General features: G+C 39.0%; 1 protein-coding gene across 3 annotated transcripts in view; it reads right to left on the bottom strand.

The window, feature by feature from the left end:
- Positions 1-218: 218 nt before the first annotated feature.
- FARSB (phenylalanyl-tRNA synthetase subunit beta) overlaps positions 219-20,595 on the bottom strand; it is a 41,616-nt gene continuing 21,239 nt past the window's right edge. Inside the window, exons 16-17 of one of the 3 annotated variants that reach the window (XM_082319738.1) lie at positions 16,945-17,097; positions 219-896 (exon numbers count right to left, since the gene is read on the bottom strand). In XM_082319738.1, the coding sequence (XP_082175864.1) occupies positions 745-896; positions 16,945-17,097 (305 nt within the window). In that variant the 3' untranslated portion in view covers positions 219-744. Of the gene's footprint in view, positions 897-10,506; positions 14,905-15,024; positions 16,353-16,944; positions 17,098-20,595 lie in introns of those variants that run through there. The other 2 variants (XM_082319739.1, XM_082319740.1) reach the window with 2 other exon arrangements.

Raw genomic sequence — 20,595 nt, 5'->3', positions numbered from 1 at the left:
TTTTTCAGCTCTTCATGCAAAAGACTGCTGGCATATGCTCCTAAATGCGTTTCCCCAATTTGGTTTGGAGCTTCAAAAACCACTAGGCTTACGTCAACCATGAAAAAATTTAATTCCACCTCCTCCCCTTTCTGAATTTAGAATGATAAAGGATCAACAGTTATGTCTGGAGTAGGGAAGCAGATATTACACATATCTTGCTTACAAAATAGCTCTGGTTTTCATGAAACAAGTTTATTTTCCTCCCCCAGCCATTGATGAGCACATGACAACCGTACAGAATAAAAGCTCAACTCCTTAGTTCTGCTCACATTCACTCAACATTTGCTCTAATCAATTATCTTATTTCATGCAATAAGAAAAGAATGAGATTCCTGTTATGCAGCCATAATCAGTTACAGTATGAAGCTGTGTCTGTGGAACATTTCTGATTTTGAAAACTAATCATGTGCTCTGCCATTACATTTCTCTTATAAAACACTGGGCTTTTACCCAACTTCTTTCTCCCCTCCCGCCCTTTAAAAATATTGAGGGCATGGTCTAGTCCGAGATGCCGCATTCTTACCCTGCAGAAGCTAGCCAAATCGCACTGTAAGGAACCTATTTACCCAGGGAGCCAGGCTCTGTTTTTCTAGTTTATTGGAATATAAAAGCGTAAGCAGATGTCCCCCGCAGAGAAAGACAAAAGAGTAGAGGGTGCTGCATGTGACAGTGGATGGCTGTAGGAGGATAAAAGTCCCATCTTCACACGAAGGGTTCAATATTGATCTCTAGGGCAGAACATGGCATGGTGAGCTCAAACTTGGTGATAACATCGGGGTGTAGGACTCCAAGTTTCCCAATGCTTTGACCTTTGGCAAAGATCTCAGCACAGCGACCAGGAAAGAAAGCAGAGCCTGTAAAGAAAGTGAGAGAAAAATCAATATTTCTCCGGGCCAAAGAAGTCAATAGGCATTTAACATGGAGAACAAAGCTCTCAGTATTAAACCCTTCTCTGTGCTGAGATGCTAAGAAGGGGCTCTCACTTTCTTGCATTAACAGTTGTCATGATTGATAGAGAACGAGGAAACACTTTTGAGTTAAAACTAAAATGTGAAGCCCAAAGCGTGGGCATTTTTCACACTCCAGTTGTTTTTGACTAAGTTACTCCTGTAATAGAAATTAGCACAGATAAGTCGAGTCGGAGGGCTACTGAAATAAAGAACTTGTGCAGGCTTCAGGCTATTTAACACCTGAATGTCTCCCACCTTACTCTGTTTAAGGAAATAAAGCTTGCTGTCATCTAAGGGTAAGGAGGCATGTCATGCTTGATTACATGTCACATAATTAGAAACAACCTACATTCCTCATCTGGAGAAGAGCTTTTAAGCAGTTTCATACACACTGTAAAACTGTGGAACAATGAACAACTCAAAGGAAGTTGAAGATCATCTTCCTCTTACCTCAAACCAAGCCCCAAGTTTTAAATGTTATTTGGGAGTTTCAGAAAAAAAGTAGTTGAATTAGTAACAAAGAACTTGGAGGAGCTGTGCAGACTTTTTCACAGAAAGCCTTTCCTACTTGGGAACTTAACTGTGCATGTTCTTAAGGAACTTAACTGTGGCAATACGTTCAAGCTTGTCTATAGCAGCTATGCTTGCATTTTATTTGTCTCTGTCCTGCGGTGAGTGGCATTTTGACCTGATAGCCCTTCAAAGGACAAAACCAAACCAGCAAGCTGCTCCTTCCGAAACCACCTCTTTCATAACAAGTGTCTGGAAGCAAGGCACAGTGCACAGGACCTCCAGTGAGTAGTGCTGCAGATGATGCTGTTGTTAACTCAAAGGAGCAAAGGGGAGAGGATGAAACAAGGCCACTGAACCCTACAGAGCCTCCTGTAGAAAGCTGCCTCTGCCATGTTTTTAATGCTAGTACCCTTGCAGAAAGGGAAGGGCTCTTTACTAGATTTCCACTCAGAAGTTGAAGTCAGCAGGGACAGCATCGGTGACCAGGCAGCTTCCCTGCCCTTACCCCTTGCTCTCTCTCTGTATCTCAATAGGCTAAAATCCAGCAAAGTATCTTCTACAAGAGCTGGTTATTGGGTATGCATGAGGTTGCATCAGTGCAGATGAGAAACGTCCCTGCTCTCCTTGCTTCTGTGCCAGTATGAAGACAACAGCTAAGGAGCTGCTCCCAGTCCTGCTCCCTGCCTGCTGCTGACACGGCACTCAGCCCTTTGGCGTCCTCTGCATCCCGCAGAAGGATCGCACAAGAATTTCCTAATGGCAACTTACTCTCTGGTTGCTCCAAATGCTCTTTAAGGTTCAGGATCAGCCCAAGACATTTTACTGCATTTACAAGGAGTTATTTAAAAAAGGCAATAAAGTGCCAAATTAACCTCAAACCTCAGGAACATTTTCATGACACTCTGATCACTAGTGGTCAAGCCCAGAGATACATTCTTTGTCAGCTCCCCAGTGGAAACAGTTCATTTAAGAAGTGTCTCCTGGGAGGTTTGTAGTCATAACTTGCAGCTACAAGAATAAGAACAGCAACTACGTCTTTTTCTTGTCCAACTTGCTGCAAGTGCAAATTAACTTAAATGTGTACTTCAATTTTGGCTGCCTTGTGAAATCTGATGGCAGTAGTAAATGATCACAGTAACATTTACCTAAAGGCTGTTCTGAAAAATATTCAGAACCAGTATCTTTTAAATCATCCAGTTCCAGTCAGCTACGAGCGCAAACCAGCTACTTACACTGGATATACAAAGGTGAAATTATCTAGCCCCTGGATGTTACTGGCATGTGACTCTAGCCAAACAGACAATTGCCACTGCCAAGCTGCACTATTCAAAACAAGTGTTAAAATAAACCTTGACAAAACAAATTTAGAAAAGAAACAAATGCCACACATACAGATCACTCTGCAGATTGTGGGTGAAAACATAACCTAAAAATAAAAGTACCCTTGTAGTTAGTGGTAAAGGCTTTCCTATTTGTGAATAAAGCTGGTATTGTACCAAGGATGTGAGCAGCACACAGTGACGTTCTTTTAGAAACTCGACTGTAAGCTTAAACTGGCACAAGAGCAAGAACCAAGCAGAAGTTAATAATGTTGGCATGGTACCCCACTATAAACTCTAGCAAAAAAGAGCTTTGACAATATGGTTAGTTAAAAAGCTGTGAGTCTGACTTGTCTGTTCTTCTGAGCTGCCTTGTGTGTAGCCTTGGGAAAGTTACTTTATCTTCTTGCACATCTAGACTCAATCATGAGACTTAACTGTTTTTAAACTTGTTGTAGACATCTGGATAGGGTCTAAAATAATACTGCACCCAGTCAATCTATCAAAGGCAGTTTCCAAGATCTGTACCGCTTCCCGCTGTGTGAAATAATTTTAATCACCAGTTGTCAGTCTTCTCAGAAGTTAGGCAGAAGGTGGACAGGCGGCTGGGGGACTTGAAGCCTTAACCGACCCTCACATCCACCACTACCGACCTTCCCTAGAAGGTTAACTTCCGTAGAAGTTCCCTTGCATTTAACTAATTAATATGCATTTGTGATCAATTTTGAAAACTGATGGCAATTCATGACATTATATTGGAAAGTATGAAATGGCTTAATGCTTATGGCATAACATGAAGAATTACGTTAGCTAGAATCTTAACACAGATAAAATTTATCTGTTCTTACTGTGAGCTTACAGCACAGCTTCATAACACAAGTGAACTGAATCAGTGAATCACCCCCACCAAAAAGGAGGTGGTGGCTCTCCACCTGGAGAGGGGAGGAGAGTGGGACAAGCCGTTGACTTGGCTGAAGCCTTTACCATGAAACGATACATTCAGTGTGGCTCTGAATATGCTGCTCCAGGCTATGGGTTAGGCATTCAGCCACATTTTCCGTCTCTCATGCAGCAACCGATGCTGGACCATGATGTTATTTATTTTACTTTGCGCTTCCTTGCAGTGAAGAGGTAAATATATAAGTAATATCAAGGGGGAACGTTTAGCTCCCCAAAGTGCAGGAAGCAGGACCTTCAAACCACCTCTCCATTTCTAGTCAAGCTAACCCTGAAATGTTGGTTACTTCACAGTGCAGTCACTAGTGTGCCCACTGCTTTGCAGACATGGCACTTGCAGGGTATAATTCTGTGGCTGGAAGAGATCAGACAATAAGCAAATAGAAATGAAAGAACCTGTGAAAAGCTTTAGGGTCTCCATCTGTCCAGCTAACGCTTGGCTCTTGCACCAAAGAAACATGAGCTGAGGAATAGGTTTACAGAGAGTTTATGAACTCTGGTTAATAATGAAACTATTATTATGATAATTGGCTGCACTACAGAATGCTTCGAAGTATATTCCTGCCTGCCAAAAGGGCCTCCAGACTGCATGCCACAGATGGGGGTTCTAAGGTCTTCCTCATCTTAGTGACTCTCCCGTTAACCATACATGTGGTAAAGGAAGGAAGTTGGCTCACGCCTGAGACTGAGTGTTGTTGGTCCATGTATCTCTGCCAGGGCACCAGAATTTGGAGCAAGTTTAAATTTCAGATCGAAAAATTCAGATGTTAAAAGGGAAGCACATAAAGAAAGAAAAAACTCAGAAGAAACATGAAAAATTTGAGCAGAAAGGGGGGAAAAAGAGAAACGAGCATTTTGCAGTTGGGGGGAGTGCTTTGACTGAGGGACCAACCACAACTAGAAAAGAAGACCTGAGCTGGAGGAACCTTACTGTGCTGAGGACAAGCTATGGGTTGCAGGAGGATCTGAGCAACCCACAGAGCAGGACAGGAAACCAGAGGATTCATCAAAATAACTTGGAAACAAAGGTAGGCATTTTTTTTTCCCTGATTTGCGTGTTTCTTGTATTATCAAGTAAATAACAATGGTCTTTTAGATTTCTAGCAAAGCTTGTGTTATGGACTGGACTATTGTGTCAACTCTTGAAGTAAAGTATAAAACTTTAGTGTGAGAGTCAAGGCTGTATGAAAGACAGTGTTTATGCTACTTGCATGTATGGGGAATCAGCAAAAAATGCACGCGCTGTTACCTCGTTTGAATAAATCACACCATAAGCTGAAGCCCAGTGCTCTTAAGCTTCAATAAAGTCTTGATGCCAAAAGGAGTCCAAAGGGTGCCTTCCCAGACAAGTCAGCAGCTGTGACCTGCAGCTTTTGAGCAGGAGTTCAAAGTTGACAATAGAGTTTGTCCTATCTGTGTATGTAATATCATCAAGAATGGTATGGTTGTGAAGAGCATGGTCTTCCCGAAGAGAGCATTTGCTAGTCAAGCAGTCACCGAAGCGCACCTAGAGGCACCATTATCAGTAGGTGTGCTAGGAAGGGACTGTGTTTGCTGCTGGTGCAATTACATTGAAAGGCTGCTCTTACAAGTCCGGTTGGTTGTACCATCAAGTACATCGAAAGCCAAAATTCATTTAAAAATAGTAATTTACTATACCACCCATTTTAAGGATAAAGGATTTATCACTCTTGATATAGTTAATCTTTCTGCTCTGCACACAAATAGTACTTCATAAACTTCACCTTGAAATCTAGTCAGAGATCATATTGTCCTTGCTCATAGAGACCTATACAATGCCAGAGGAAGCCAGAAGGTCTAGCAATGGAAATCCACCTCTTAATATGTCAACATTATAATTGGTAGTTATGAGAAGGGGTGGGGTGAAATACAATATGCGTTCCTAAAGAAGAGATGCCAAAGCCAGCAATGTCTTATGCTGATAGACTATACGCAAGCGAAAGACAAAAGCTGCTTCTCGTGGCTGCAAGTAAGAATTTAATTTCCAATGTTCAGTGATGTAGAAATAATACCTTTAATTAAAGCTTCTGTAGCATGTCCTCAAAATCTGTAATTGCTGCTCTGTGTTCAGGCAACAGGGCCACTCTGATTGCTTTGGGGTAATTCTTTGGCCAATAATCCAATAGAGCATGTAGTCTTTAGCACATTTTCTGGCTAATTGACCCTCAAAGAGCTCTGAGTTCCCTGCACTCTTTGTTGTCAAACACCTTGCACAGTTTCTTTTCTCTACCTTACTCTCCCTCCCTTTCAAAAAGAAATAGATTAAAGTAGTATTATAGGCCTACAGTTGCACTAAGCCTTCAAACCCACTTGCTTGGTCCTATAATTTGAAGGAACATCGGAAGCTGAAGCTTAAGAAGGTAATAGAGCAGAGCTCATCTGGCCTCTGAAGTCTTTCATCTTCATTGTCCATCCCCCTAGTCAATCCAGCTGCCCTTTCACTACCTCATCCTGACTCACCTGGTGAAGTATTTTACCTGTGCTATATTGGATAGAATTTAGTTTTGTGAGGCTAGATGTTGTTTCTCTTTTTTTGTTCTTCACATTTTTTGACTAATTCCTTCTTTTGGCCAGTAGGCTCCAATGCAAAGTCACAGGATGCTATCAGACCAGACAGTATTTTAAAAGGCAACTACCTTTTCTTGCCCATGTACACAGTGCAGTCAGGCTCCCAGAACCTTATGCAAAACAACAGCAACCTCAAAATCATATCTTGTCATGGGCTGATTTTTCTTCAGCTTATTTTTAAAATTACAGGCACCTCAATTCTTGCATGATTTTTGGAACATACTGAGAGACCAATTGCTCTTTTAAGTTGCACATTGTCAGCAGTTCTTCCCCCATATACTCTCATGCCCAGAAAAAACATGCTTTGGGATCAGTGGGATATTTATTAACTTTAGTTTCCTAGTTTGTAACTCCTGACTAAAGCTGTGCCAGAACAACCTCCACTCCCCAGATCACACCTAACTGTAATGACATGTCAGGAAATTCAAATCAGTACAATCAAATTTGAGCTAAGTCCCTTAGATTTATCCTCCCCTGCCCCCCGAAAATAAGCAGCGCTTGAAAAGATGACAGAAGAAATATCTGTATGATACGAATGAATATGCCCTCTGTCTAAAGGACACTTAATTCTGATTTCTTCCTGTTTTTTTGCAACAGCTGCTGCATACAGGTCAGAGCAGAAGAGGGTAAAGGGACAATCAGTTATGTACCTGGACTGGTACGCTGGATATCCAAAAATGGAGTTGAATATTCAAGTCTTTGTGCAGACAATGAGGCTAGGGAATATGGAGAATCATCCACAAATTTGCAGTGGTCAGTCAATTAATCATCTTCTCGTGTTACAACTAAGTCAATGGTTGCGTTTTTATTAATTTGTATCTTGGGGAGGGTGTGAGAAAAACTAATTCTTCTATCTCATAAGAACCCTCATATACAACTGTACAACAATATTCTATTCTGTATTTGACTATATTTAAGACTATTTAGGGATCAGTGGTGGTGTTTTACAAATATAAACTTACAATACAGTGTAAGCAGTGGGGAAATAATCACAATACTGCTTGGGTCCAGAGTCAACTGTTTTTAGTCATGTTAAAGTATGTTGCAGTGATGAACTGGGGACTGGTATAGTTAGCAATCATCTCTTTCCTTCATTTGCCTCAAGAACAGAGACTAACAGAGACTTCTAGGCTAGAGTTATTTTTCATTCTTGCCCTGGGGTGCCCCAGGAGCTTTAACAGAGAATGTTTGGTGTTGCTGGATGTCAGGAAGTGGTTCAAAAACGTAATAGATTTGGAGCTCCTCTTTCTTCGCCTGTGTTATTCTCAAGATTACAGCAGTGTCAGACACTTAAGATTATATGGGTAAAATCACTGTGTTCCTGCCTTTCCTAATGGAAGGTAATATTTGGGTGGATGCTGAGGCTAAGGAAAGCAGACATTTTGGGTCACTGATCTGGGTAACAGGATTTCACGTATTCAGTGCTGGAGTATTGGGGTGTCTGCTTAAATAACGCATACAGAAAAACTTAAATAGGAAACCTAGAAAGAAATCTATCAAATCACTTGTATTTTTCTAGAAATCAGTGTTTGTGTATAAAGCTTAATAAATTTTCATTTGTGTGGCAGTTGTGAGAAACAGCAATTCTACACTGGAGTTTAGCTGCACTGTAGAGTTATCATTACATAGCTAATCTTTGCTTTTAGGCTGGTTTTATCTGATTTATCCAGACTTATCTGAAATGTTCTACTTTGTCCTGTCTAAAAGTCACAAACCTAAACTGATATTGTGTCACAGCTATTTATAAAACTAGAGAATTCTTAATCCCAAATACAGCTCTTTTTTAATATTTCTTGCTATTTCACTTGAGTTAGAGAACACAAAGCTTTGAATATTAAAAAACTTAATTTCTTTCTCTTCCATGACTGTTTTAATCCCTCTTTAAGTATCTAAAGGAATAATTCATCCTTGCAAACATCAGAATCTGTCAGAAACTAGGCAACAATAAACCATATTCTTTATGGTATGGGGGGTATAGTATACTCTATGTATGCAGAGTAAGGCAGCAGATATTGGCTTTGGGGCTCTGCTTTCACACAAGCATTAGAGAATAACAAGAACCAGCACTAAGTCAGTCTGCAAGTATACTTTAGTATGTCATATTTAGTTTGCATGTTTATTCACTTCATGTCCTAGACCAAGCCATCCTCCCCTCCCAATGCCTTGACATTATTTGCTGAGATAAATTAACAGCCACCTGATGTCATGCTTTCACAGCTACCACATTTCATGCCTTTTAGAAAATGACTTGACAAACTAGCATGGAATAATACGTAATTAAACGATGAATCTCAGCAGTCACTGGAACTGTTAATCACTTAGTTTTAGCAACTAAGATTTCTATTGCAAACCAGTGCCTTGTGGCTGAAGCACATGGCTGCACCACTAGGAAAAGAAATGCTTGAACTGGCTGAACGTGAGCCAGCCCAGGACCAGAAGCAATACTGGGTCTACAACAAACATGGCTATTCTGCTTCTGGACCCAAACAAGGAGGATCTGTGCCCAGCACATGTACTGGCTTGAGTCTGCACTAGCGCAGCATTTCTTTGCTTTCTACTGTTTTCTAATACGTACACCATAAGCAAAGGTAAAGTCAATTCCTTCACCATGGGCAACAGAAATACTAATCTTAGGATCCTGCATTCACATCGATCTCTGATGCAAAATCTTGCAAATTCCTGTTTAAAATTTTATTGCATAAATAAATGTTAAAAATGTACGTAAGGTTAAATTTGAAGCACTGCCCCTCTGCCTCCATATCACAGTTCAAAAATCAAACCAGATCAGAGAATTGCTTAACTATGAGCTGTAAATTTGACACGATCACAATTGCCAGCATTAGTATTGTAGTGAAAATGAAAGCACACAGACACTTAGCTGGCCTCTAGCCATAGCAGGCTGTGCAGGAGGTGAAAATGGCATTGAAGGTTGAAGCTGTGGCACTGGTCAAGTGTAGCACTTCACCAGAGAAGCCAGGGCACCCAGACCTGCACCCTGACCCTCGCTGCTTAGATCACTGTCCCCGATCACTGAGAAAGGAGATGTGCAATTTGCTGCTATTTCTGCCGCTGGCCTGGATGAATCATTTCTTTTCTAGAGAAGGCTTTCCAACATTGAAAATATAGTCTATGATTAAGAAATGATTTTCTATTTCAAAATGTAAGGAGACAGAAAAAATGGAAGTGACCTAATTCTGTATTATGTAACGTAAGCTGTGCCAGACATTTAAAACTCTTGATGCAAGGAAGATTTTTATCTGTTAATTTGTTATGATGTATGATTACAAAAGATAGTTAAACTCTGAAGAGGCCTTCCCAGAAAAGGAACAGCAGAAGAGCAAATACGTAATGTCAGGGAGAAGAAATTAACGCCTTGAGCTCAGGAACAGAAATGCCAAAGTTTTAGATGGTTCTGGGAGTTGACAAAAACTGGTAGAAAATGACAAGTCTGTCAGCAGAAATGCTACTACTTCTTGGGAAGAAAAACGTTTTAATCTTTATTAGTTAGTACTTGCAAAAAGAGGAAGGTAAGAGAAGATAGCTTGTGTCTCTTTACAAGTTGACTTGACACCCCTCGCCAGAATATTTTTGCAGTTATCATAGATTTTTCCTCCCACTATTATACGATAGGAAACATAATTCTAAATGAGTCAATTCAAAGGAGTTTCTTTTCTGAAATAATACTCTGAATTTGCGAAACAAATATGTTCTTTTTCTCTTATCGAACTTTTTAATTTCATATGTGGGCAAGAAGCGTGTCAAACATAATTTGGCAATGAAAGTTTAAAAGACACAGCAGTCTAAGCCTGTCAAACCTTTTATTATCCTGTGCAGTGCTAAAATAACGTACTTTTCCTCTACCTGATACATCTCTCTTTTTTTTTTTTTTTTTTTTTTTTTGGGGGGGGGTGTGGGTGTGCAAACAGATTATCTGACCATAGGAATGGGAAAAAGCCCTCCTCAAAGTCACTTCTGATAGGCTCTTTTTTTCATAATAGAGATCAACTGTATAACACAAAGCTGATGAAATGAGACTTATTTCCAGAAACAAACTATGGGTTTTGCCACAAACTATTTCAGTGTTGCTTGGCATAATTGCATCACTTGCAACAGCAAGGCACCTCTGAGATGTCCAATGGTACAGTGTGCTGTCAAATTTTGACAAATCAGGTTTATCTGGAGAAACTCCAGACACTGTAGGCTCCCACTTTGGCTAATTACATAATATAAGCAATTCGCCTGGTTCATATCTTTGCTAGGTACCTCCTTGGGTGCTAAAATGGTGACAACGATATTTCAGGCATCAGCACTGGTGTGGGAAGATACTTGATAAGACAGAAGTAAACTTGGCCTAAGTTTGCAGGGATTTAGTGCCTATAAATCTGAAGTCCTGTATTTACAGGAAGTAAAGAGCAGGGATAATAGACAATAAAGGGACATTAAGTGAGCAGCCACACCCATTTTATTAGATAATCTCATTTTGAGTTGTTAGGACTGTAGTTCTTCACTTAACTAAGCTCCCTTGATGCTGCAGGGAAAATTGCTCAAGAGCAAAGGATGAGAAATTAATTAGAAATTCATTAGATCTCAAAGTAGTGGCCAACACCGGAAAAGCCGTTAAGAACTAATGACCAACATCCAGTTTTGCAAGATGCCTTACAACTAAGCCATTGTAACGATCAGCACTGGAACTCCTGACACCCCTTCCAGAATTAGGGTAACACATCTAGAAGTACTAAAATCAGTCAGTTTTTTAAAAACTGTCCTTACCTCTCAGTGTTGTTAATTCATGAAGCTGACTGGGGAGGGGTGGGGGACGTGGGAAACTAAACAGAAAAATAGGAGTGGAAGATCAGGAGATCTTCAAGTAACGATTTAGTTGATAAATGAGTACTACTAGTTTCACAACAAAAACTGGGAACACTTTTGGCTAAAACACTATCCGTATTTAGTGCTGAAGTGAAAGTGGTCAAAAATCAGAAAAGCTACTTGCAGACGAAAATGAGAAACAAATTGCACTTAATAAAGTGTGATTAATAACAGTGGCTGAAAATTCATCACGGAAGCTGAATGAATTAGGAAAGATTAATGACTGGCAGCAATAAAGACAGTATTGGAAAGATTTTTAAGAATATTGGAAACAAATGGTAGAGGGAGTGCTTTCACCTGCTCACAAGACCGGTTGAACTTTTTATGTGAGACAGAAATGTATAAGGTTTCAATAAATATTTCTTTTCATCTGGAGGGAAAAAAGGGTATTCTTGAATATAATAAGGTGTCTTCCGGTCCACTGAAAAAAGGAAGAATATGCTTGGTTACATCTACTGGGACTAGGATGTTTCGGAGATGCTAGGAGTCTTAGGCACCAGAATTCTGGTGCAATTCTCGAAGCAAATATCCTGCCTGCTGCTGTTAACTTATCGTAACAATACTAGGAATTCTGTAGTACTAGAAAAACATTAATGCAGAGCCAGTATTCCAAGGTGGATGATCTGGACTGATTCTGGGTGAAAAAAAAAAATTATTTGGGAATCGGCAAATGTGAAATTCAAAGGACTTGAATATAGTCAATTACCAGCTGATATGTTTTTATTGAAAACAGATGTTGTCAAATCTGATTAGTCTTTCAAATTACAAGTTTGGTAGATAAATACAATTACAAGGATGCAATAGCACCTATAAAGTATCTATCTTTGAATGCCAATTTAATGGATTAAGAATTGACTGATATCTTCTAGTATGTCGCAAACGATATTTAGTGGCTTCATAGTACATTTTCTTTAGTTATCTATAAGTAAGTACACAATTATTGACATTCACATACGATGCAATCCCTGCCAAGACAGGCAACTGAAAGTCCAGGATTGCCATTAAGAGCAATCAAGCTACAGTTCCTTAAAATCAAACAGGTATTAATAATGCCAAGTTCAACACAGGTACTAAATATCTGTGTGTATTACAGTCTCCCAATTTAAACTGATCACCAGAGAGAGATGCTGGGGTTCAATTCTATACATGCAACTCAGAATTAGTCCCAGACTTCCCTCCTCTTGTCTTGTGAATTGAGGTTCACAGTCTAAACCTTCTTTTAAAGTTGTTTTTTGTATAATTATTATTATAAAAGCAAATGTTTATTGATGTTCTTAGTTATGGAGATAACTATTACACCTCTAATTTCACAGCTAAACCTTACTAAATGAGAAGCTATTACTATGATTTACTATGGAATTAAAATTTTCTACACTTTACCACACCTTTCATTTAATTAAACAAGGGCAGTAAAAAGAAGGGAGTGCAATTTCTCCCCCATTTTTTTTTCTTTCTTCTGGAAAGACAACTGTCAGTTACTGAAGGAAGCAAGACTTAGTACGCATTTATTAAGTACATTTATGTTGAACACAAATGGGCTGACTTCCCAGCTTTACTAAGCTGTTGATTACCCTAAAAGAATGAATGGCATGAACATTTACTTTAAAAAAAAAAAAATCCAAGAGTTAGCTTGGATTCACAAGAATCAATAATGTACAAAACAGTAGCTCATGTCACAAGCTCATGCTATTCAGGGTTTTTTCATTTTCACATGAATGAATGCTATTTCATCAAATACCAATTTTGTTATGGAAGGCAGTGGGGCAGACAGTGAAGCAGTACTGATGCACAGATTTACAGTTAAAATTTTCTGTGAACCTGTCAAATTGCTTCATTTTCATAAAATATGGATATTATTTTCTCTTTTCAAATGGTTTGTGCCTAATTAACTTCCATTTGCAAAGTACAGAGACTCTCAGAAGGTACTGCAAAACCAGGGTTTCTTTCCTTAAATAAGGAACAGTCATTCTGAATGTTTTAATGTGAGTGAGGATAATTATACCTTACACTTCACACCACTCCTTTGAAGACTGCAATATCGAATCCACTGTCAGTATTTACTAAGCCCTTTTTTTTTTAATTCTTTTTAGCCTAAGGAAGACTTTACTATGGACCCAAATCCCATGATTAACAGTACCTCCTGTGATCATGGTCTTGATTTTTGGAAGAAAATAGTCATCTCGGTCATCTGGAAGCACAAGATGACCAAAATGTTGCAGAAAACATACCCATTTCTACAGAGATTAAAACTTGAAATTAAGAATACCTTGGAATACAATTATCAGAATGCCTCTAGTTTTCAATTCAAGGGAACGGACACCAATAAAAGTGAACTCAAAAATAAATAATTTTATGAAATAAAATCACCTGACAATATATGACCAAATTTGTTGGCTCTTTCTACCCATATTTTTATTTCTTAAAAGGTTTGATTTTATTTTGTTTACCTCCTAATAATACACATCCATATTGATCTTTAAATTTTATTATTGGTATGGAACTGGCTAAAATTTCAAGAGTTTTATGTCAAAATTTTTATTATGGAGCACATACAAATTTGAGGATTGATGCAATAACTGTACTCATTTTCAATCTATGTTTGATTATGGATGCCTACACTATAAAACAAAGAAAAAACCAAAATGCTTTTCTAGGCCAGCAACTGTAGGATTCACCAACGTATCAAAAAGTCCATTCTATGCATTTTAAAACAATGGGTAGCATTTCAGAGTTATGTCTTTACAACTTTATAATTGTGTATATTTAGTGGTAATAAGGAAAAAAAAATGGGTCCATTAGTAACTTTAAGAAGCTGAAAAGCATTGAGTATTTGACACTCAAATATGTATGTTGAAATCCTTGAATTCAGTCACTCAAACTCCTCTCTTCCTTAAGGCTGCTCTAAACTGCTCTTCTCCATTTATTACCTAGCTCAGATTACACCAAAGCATAGTGCAAAGGCCAGGGGAACATCACAATTTCACCCATATTTTCTAGCATCTGTACTTTTTTCACAGGTGTTGCTATAAAGGCAAAAAGGCTCTGACCTTAAGGTCAAATCACAGGGCGCTTAGGTGTTTGTAGAACAGAAGGAGCTTAAATAACCATGATTTGCACATATGGACCAAACAGGCCTATAGTACAGGCATTTTGTTTTTCAAAGTGAATTTAGAAAAGAGGCAAATATGTGCCCAATGCATCTCTATCTGTTCGTTGTTGCTCATTTAAATCAACATCTTTTCCCTGTATTGTTTTCCAATAATCACTGGAACGATCTTAATCAGTTACACAAGGAATAAAAACAACTGGACTAAAACCCTACCTTTACACTGTGTTGCTTACTAGTCTCAACTTTTGCTTAAGATCACATACAGAAAAAGTATCTAGGATCTTTCTAAATCAGACTCATAGGATAAACCCATTTCTCACTGTACAAATTTTAATTTAGCACAGGCAATAAAAACAGCATGCTCCATAAAGATGCATCTAAAAATCCATGCCATGTGTAATGTCCTGATTTAAAACCTCTGAAGTAACTTGCACTGTTCTTCTGAATTATTTCAGTATGCTCCAGTCTCTTAAGATGTTACAGGATATCTTCTTTTTTCACTCAGCAATTGACCTTAGTCCATCATCTGCTGACATTTTCTCTCATGCATGCTTAACTGACAGATTGTGAAGCAAGTTTTTTAAAAAAAAAAAAAAAAAGCCAAACCAACAACAAACACACACACACCCCCCCACCCCACCCCCCCCCCCCAACCAAAATCCCCCAAACTACTACAACTTCCAACCACCTCTTCAGTCAAGGTCTTTTAAGATGGTGTAGTGACACTGTATTCACTATGGCACTAGAGTATCAGCCATCTGCACTGTTACCAAGGTTAAATTCCAATGTCAGGAGAACTGCAAGGAATCTACAGGCCATCCCAGGAGAGTTTCTGAATCACTGGCGAAACAGGAAGCAGTAGGCACGTTTGGTTTTTTTTGTCTATAGCCAAAAGCCACAAACTGCTTGTAATATATTGCATATGACAAGGCATAATCCATCCTTTACGCTAAATGCATTGTGGTGTACTGTCATGGGAATGCAGGGATTTTGAATGGGCATTACAAATCCCACAGCATCAGGAATACTAAACAGCACTAGTATCTACAAATAACTTCTTCACTGCGTTAGGATTATTCCTTGAGATCTTTTTTCAAGTTTCTTGAAGCCAGCCATACATCGGTGAAATGCTCCAGTACAGAATATAAAACACTTGCAAATATTTTCAGTACTAAAGCAAACTCTTGATATGTCTATTTAAAAATAAGCTACAGAAGAGTTTTGAAAAGGAATCTAACAGTTCAGTTTGACTTCAGTGACAGCTGAGTACCCAGCTCCTAGAGGCTCTTCTAGCCCCCTCACCCTACCCTCCTTCTAAATAAGAAGCTTTGCTATTACCTGTTCTGTGCTTAGCAGAATTAGAACAAAAAGTACAGTTGTTTAAACATTTCTCTGGTCAACTTGGGAATCCTATTAACAATATTCTAATAAACCCTTTGAAAGTCTGCCTAAATAATACCAAGCAAAATACTACTTTGTCAAAAAACAGGAGGGGACAAAAAAAAGCATCAATATATGACACAAATGTGCATTAAAGTGCTAGGAGACCTGCTGGAGTGTTGTCTGGCATCTTGGCAGTGCACTGCAAAACAGGGAGACATCTAACAAGTTTTCATTAAAGTTCTATGAATACGCAAGCTCGGTCAGGCTGTCAGGGACTCTCTCCCAGTGCCACTTGTTCCAGTAAGTGCAGAATGGAGGCATTTCTTCAAGCTGAGTCAATTTGAGTCAGTGTTTCATATCTCTGAACAGCAATGTATGACATATAAGTAGAATCATAGCTGCTATCCCTGCAGTCTTGCTTTTCTATACTATATTTACTACACTGTTATTTTAGGTAGCAGAACAGATGAGTTGCTGATGCTTGCTCTCTTGCATCAACCTACGCGCTCCCAATGAAGTAATGGGGTCAGCCTGCTTGCTTTCTCTCTTACATGCGTATGCACGTACACAGAGGAGATTTTGCACTTAAGGATGTTATTTTTAATTCATGTGCAGCTCACCCTGTATGGAGAAGGAAGAGGGCTGTTATAAAAATACTTGTCTAAGCAGCAGGCTCAGTCTCAAAGACAGCAGGTCTTTGAATAAAAGATAATATAAGGCATATATCTTCATATGAATGTATAAATAAAAGGCACATATGAATAGAAGCTATAGATAAAGCTATAAACTAAAAGATCAGGTGTAAGAAGTTGTCTTTTCCAGGTATTGTTAGCCAAAGAGAATGCAGCGGGTACCTAGCATATTCATCAATTCAGTGAATTCCTACCTACCCTTGCAATCAGTGGATTAATTCATTGTAAACAGTCCATGAAGTTCATGGCATATGCTTTACTATAAGCATCCTTAAAAAGCTGTCAACTTGCAATTTATATAAAACTACTCAGAACAGCTCACAGAAAGACAGCAATCCCATTTTACAATCGGTGAATGCAGTTAATGCCTTTTCACTTATACTGCAGTATGACAGTACATATAATAAAAATATTAATTCTTAGTGCCTACTGCTGAGATCCAAAAATTCACCTGAGATTGTAGGGGAACATTTATGCTCCAGAACAACCTCTGCTGTACACTGCAGCTCTGTCTTCCTTACCTTCAGTTGCCTTGATTGTGTATCCATTCTCTTCATTTGGTGGTACTTCCAGAAGCTGCATGACCCTGTCCAGCAAACCATGGATAATCTCAAACCCTGGGCTCTTGTTGTAATAAACTGCACAGAAATGCCTGTAGTTTCTTGCACCTACATCTGAAGAAGAAGGAAATAATTATGTTACCTGGGAAACTTTATCACGCTTTTAACCTTGCCTTTTGCATCAGTTTTCTTCTGCTGTACTGAGAGGCACTTGTGGCTGAAAGGAAAAATGACTATGTAAAATGGCTTCTCTGACACACTTGTCATATAATCTGAGGAAATAATGGGATTTCTTTAACCCACTGGAGTCTCAGTCAGAACTGTAAAGAAAGATTTAAAGTATCCTATGCCTTGAGCAGGAAATAGGCTTATTAAATACAAGTATCTTCTACACAGTGACAGGTACCAAGCATATAGTTAAGTGTTAAACAAATTAAAAACAGGCTAGCCAAAATGTAAATATTCAGTAAGCATCAAGAAACTTATGATGCTGGTGGGAAAGCTAAATATTTGCAGAATAACTACCAGTACAAAACAACTAGCCCATGACTTGAAAGACTAATAATGTTAATATGGTGATATACGAAAAGATGTAAATTCACACAGGTTTCCAAATCACAACTGATGCTTTACATGATCATCTTGGACGCCCACGAAACCAAGTGACTATGAAAAATGTGCTGTGTTTCACAACCTCAAGACTGTGACATGAGTGTCTCCCACTTTGGACAGTTCCTTAAGTCAAAACCCTGCCTTCTCCCTGCTATAAGTTTTCTCACGTTATTGATTTAATCAAAATACATTTTTCTTTAAACTTTCAAAATTAATACCTAGTAATATGTTGTTATACTTGTACCTTTAGGCTACACCATTGCAATATACACTCTCTAGGACCGCTGTGGCCTACTTTGAAGCTTTATTCATTGTGGATTTTGACATTTCTGCTTTTTGAGAGGAATGATCTAGGAACAGAGTAACAAGCTTATTGTCACAGCTGCCAATTAGAAGCAGTGAAATTCAAAATACTGATTAACGTAGTGAAAGTGTTTATTGCCCTCAGGTCTTTACCTTCTCAAGGTTAAAGTGCAAGCACGTGTTCAGCAAGGTTGGTGTACACAAGGGCAAAGGTTGCTGAAACCAGGGAAGGACTCTTTATGTGACTGTCCTCCTCCTCTGGATATTTGTATGCTTTGAAAGCATCTTAAGTATATACACTGTATTTCAGTTTGGGGCAGACCTGCACTTCTGAAGGAAACCTCCTGATCATCCCCGCTTACCATGCTTCTGTTCACACTTTAAAGCAACCCTGCAGCATATAAACCGGAGTCCTTTCAGTTGCAATTCAAGTCAGGACAGGTGTTCCAGAAGGGCACCTAAATCGCTTCAACCACTCAAGGGCATTCAGCACACATGATGAGACTAGAGCTAGTCAAAAGGACCAATTACATGCATATAGCACAGACTGAGAGTCATCAGCTGATCCCCTTCTATACTGCACTGCTTTGTAATATTGACATATAGTGCAATAAGTTAGAGCCAGATTTTCATGCATAGATTTCTTCCCTGTCTAGAGAGTCCTCTGGCATCCATGGTCTTGTGGTCTCCCAGTTGCTCATGTCTAGATGGACATTCTTATATTTATCTCTTCCACTTAATGATGATTAGATACGGGGAAGAAATGTATTTACAGACAGCAACTGAATTACCTTCCAAAAAAAAAAAAATTGGAAATCAGATCTATTAATACTTGTAATGTTTGAGGGGAAAGAGGGAATAAGAACTTCTTCAGTAGTGAAGGAACTAGGAATGAAGGATTAAAAAGAACAACTCTCCCTGGTCTGCAAGTTCAGGGAGGGCAGCATCGTGTGACATAAGGTTGCATGTGTAGGGCTTTCATATTTACTTCCCGGAAATTACCCAAAAGAAATGTACATGAAATCCAGCATATGCCAGGGCGAATTGTTCTTTGTACAGTTAAATTGTGTGCACAGTGGGCATTTGTCAGGAACTCTGGTCATGAAACATCTCAGCTGGCCTTAGTGTTCCCAGAAAAAAGGCACTGCACTGCATGCTGCCCAGAGAAAGAGGGTGGTTACAGATCCCTATACGGTTAGCGACTTCACGGCAGTTATAGCTGCACCTACAGTCTGGATTGTACTTCCGCGTAGTTCTGGATGTAGGTATCAGAACTAAGCGCCTCAGGCTTCAAGAGATGGTTCTTTTCTACAGGCATCAATTGTTTGCTGCTGCATTCAATACAAGAAATAGGGGACATAAAAATAAACAGGAGCCAAGCTCAAAAGAAGGAAAGGAGTGGGTTCTTCAGGCAGCATATAGTTAAGCAGTGAAACTTCTTCCCCGGGGGATTTAGTGGATGCTGGAAGTTTACATGGCTCTAAGGAGGCAGGGGAAGCTCATAGGAGATAAATCTATTTGTTACTAGAGACAAAGAACCACGTTTGAGTCAGGGAGTCCCTGAGCTACTCATGGCCAAAGAACAGGGGAGCACTCCAGAAGTATTACATATGCTTGCCTGCTCTCATGCTTTTCCCTTGGCAAACACTTTTAGCTAGTGTTACAGACAGGTTATTGGGCTAAACGAGCCCTTGGTCTGACCCACCACAGCCAATCTTTGTGCTTGATGTACAATAAGATTGAATACAAGCAGGAACTGTAGTGCTCATTGGATGTTCCCTGAACTGTTAATATCTACCGCATTAGAAGTTAGACTTTTTTTTTTTTTAAATTAAATTTACATCTTGCTTATTTGGCCCAACTAACCATTTAGTAACAAAAAAATCTATCAAAAACTAAATAGGAAAATGTTTATCAAGTGGCCAGAAATACAAGGATTAAAAAGGACTGCAAAATACAGGAGCAAGAGCTTACACAAAGGACGAAAGCACAGCCTTTTTGAGCCAAAAGTTATTCAAAACTTCTAGAGCAGCAGTCTGTCAAGACAGCTGCAAGTTTTCTCGACAGTCACTGAAAGCTGAACTTTGTGGCAGTAAGTCTGTATTTTGTCACTCAGGAACTTTTTCCTGTCATTACAATAATTTGCAGTATTAAATAATGCTGAAGAATCCAATCCTGAAGTTAAAATGGCAACACAGAAAAGTAAAGGCTACAGAGAAAATACCAATAAATGCAACATCTGATTTCTGGTCTCAGTATGCTGGCTGTTCAGTCCCATCATTATGTATCTCTGTTTCCTAGATCTTCTAAGATGCCAATTAGTAATACACAGTCATGAATGGTGGATAATCTATTTTCACGTTGTACCCAGCAACGGAAAAGAAGAAAGTGTTTTCCCCTTCCCCAAGTTTTTATTTGTTCCTAAGACAGCATGTTCTTTGGGCTCGATGTGCAATAGAATGTTTTTTTTTTTTTTTTGTCTGTGATTCATTATGCTGGCAGAATTTGTGACAACTATCTGAATTTCACTTCATTATTATTCAGATAGTCAACGGTGTCTTCAGATCACTATTCTTAACTAACGCATGAGAAATAAACATACACAACAATTTTTATACCTCATGTTTTCAAGCCAACTATAGAAATTCTTGGTACAGGAAAGGATACATTTTCAAGTGTTTCAAAAAACTGTGTTGT

This window comes from Platalea leucorodia (genome assembly GCF_965183815.1).
Source record: "Platalea leucorodia genome assembly, chromosome: 8".
Lineage (NCBI taxonomy): Eukaryota > Metazoa > Chordata > Aves > Pelecaniformes > Threskiornithidae > Platalea > Platalea leucorodia.
The sequence above is the reverse complement of the archived record's forward strand: the minus strand, read 5'-3'. Positions and strand labels throughout refer to the sequence as shown.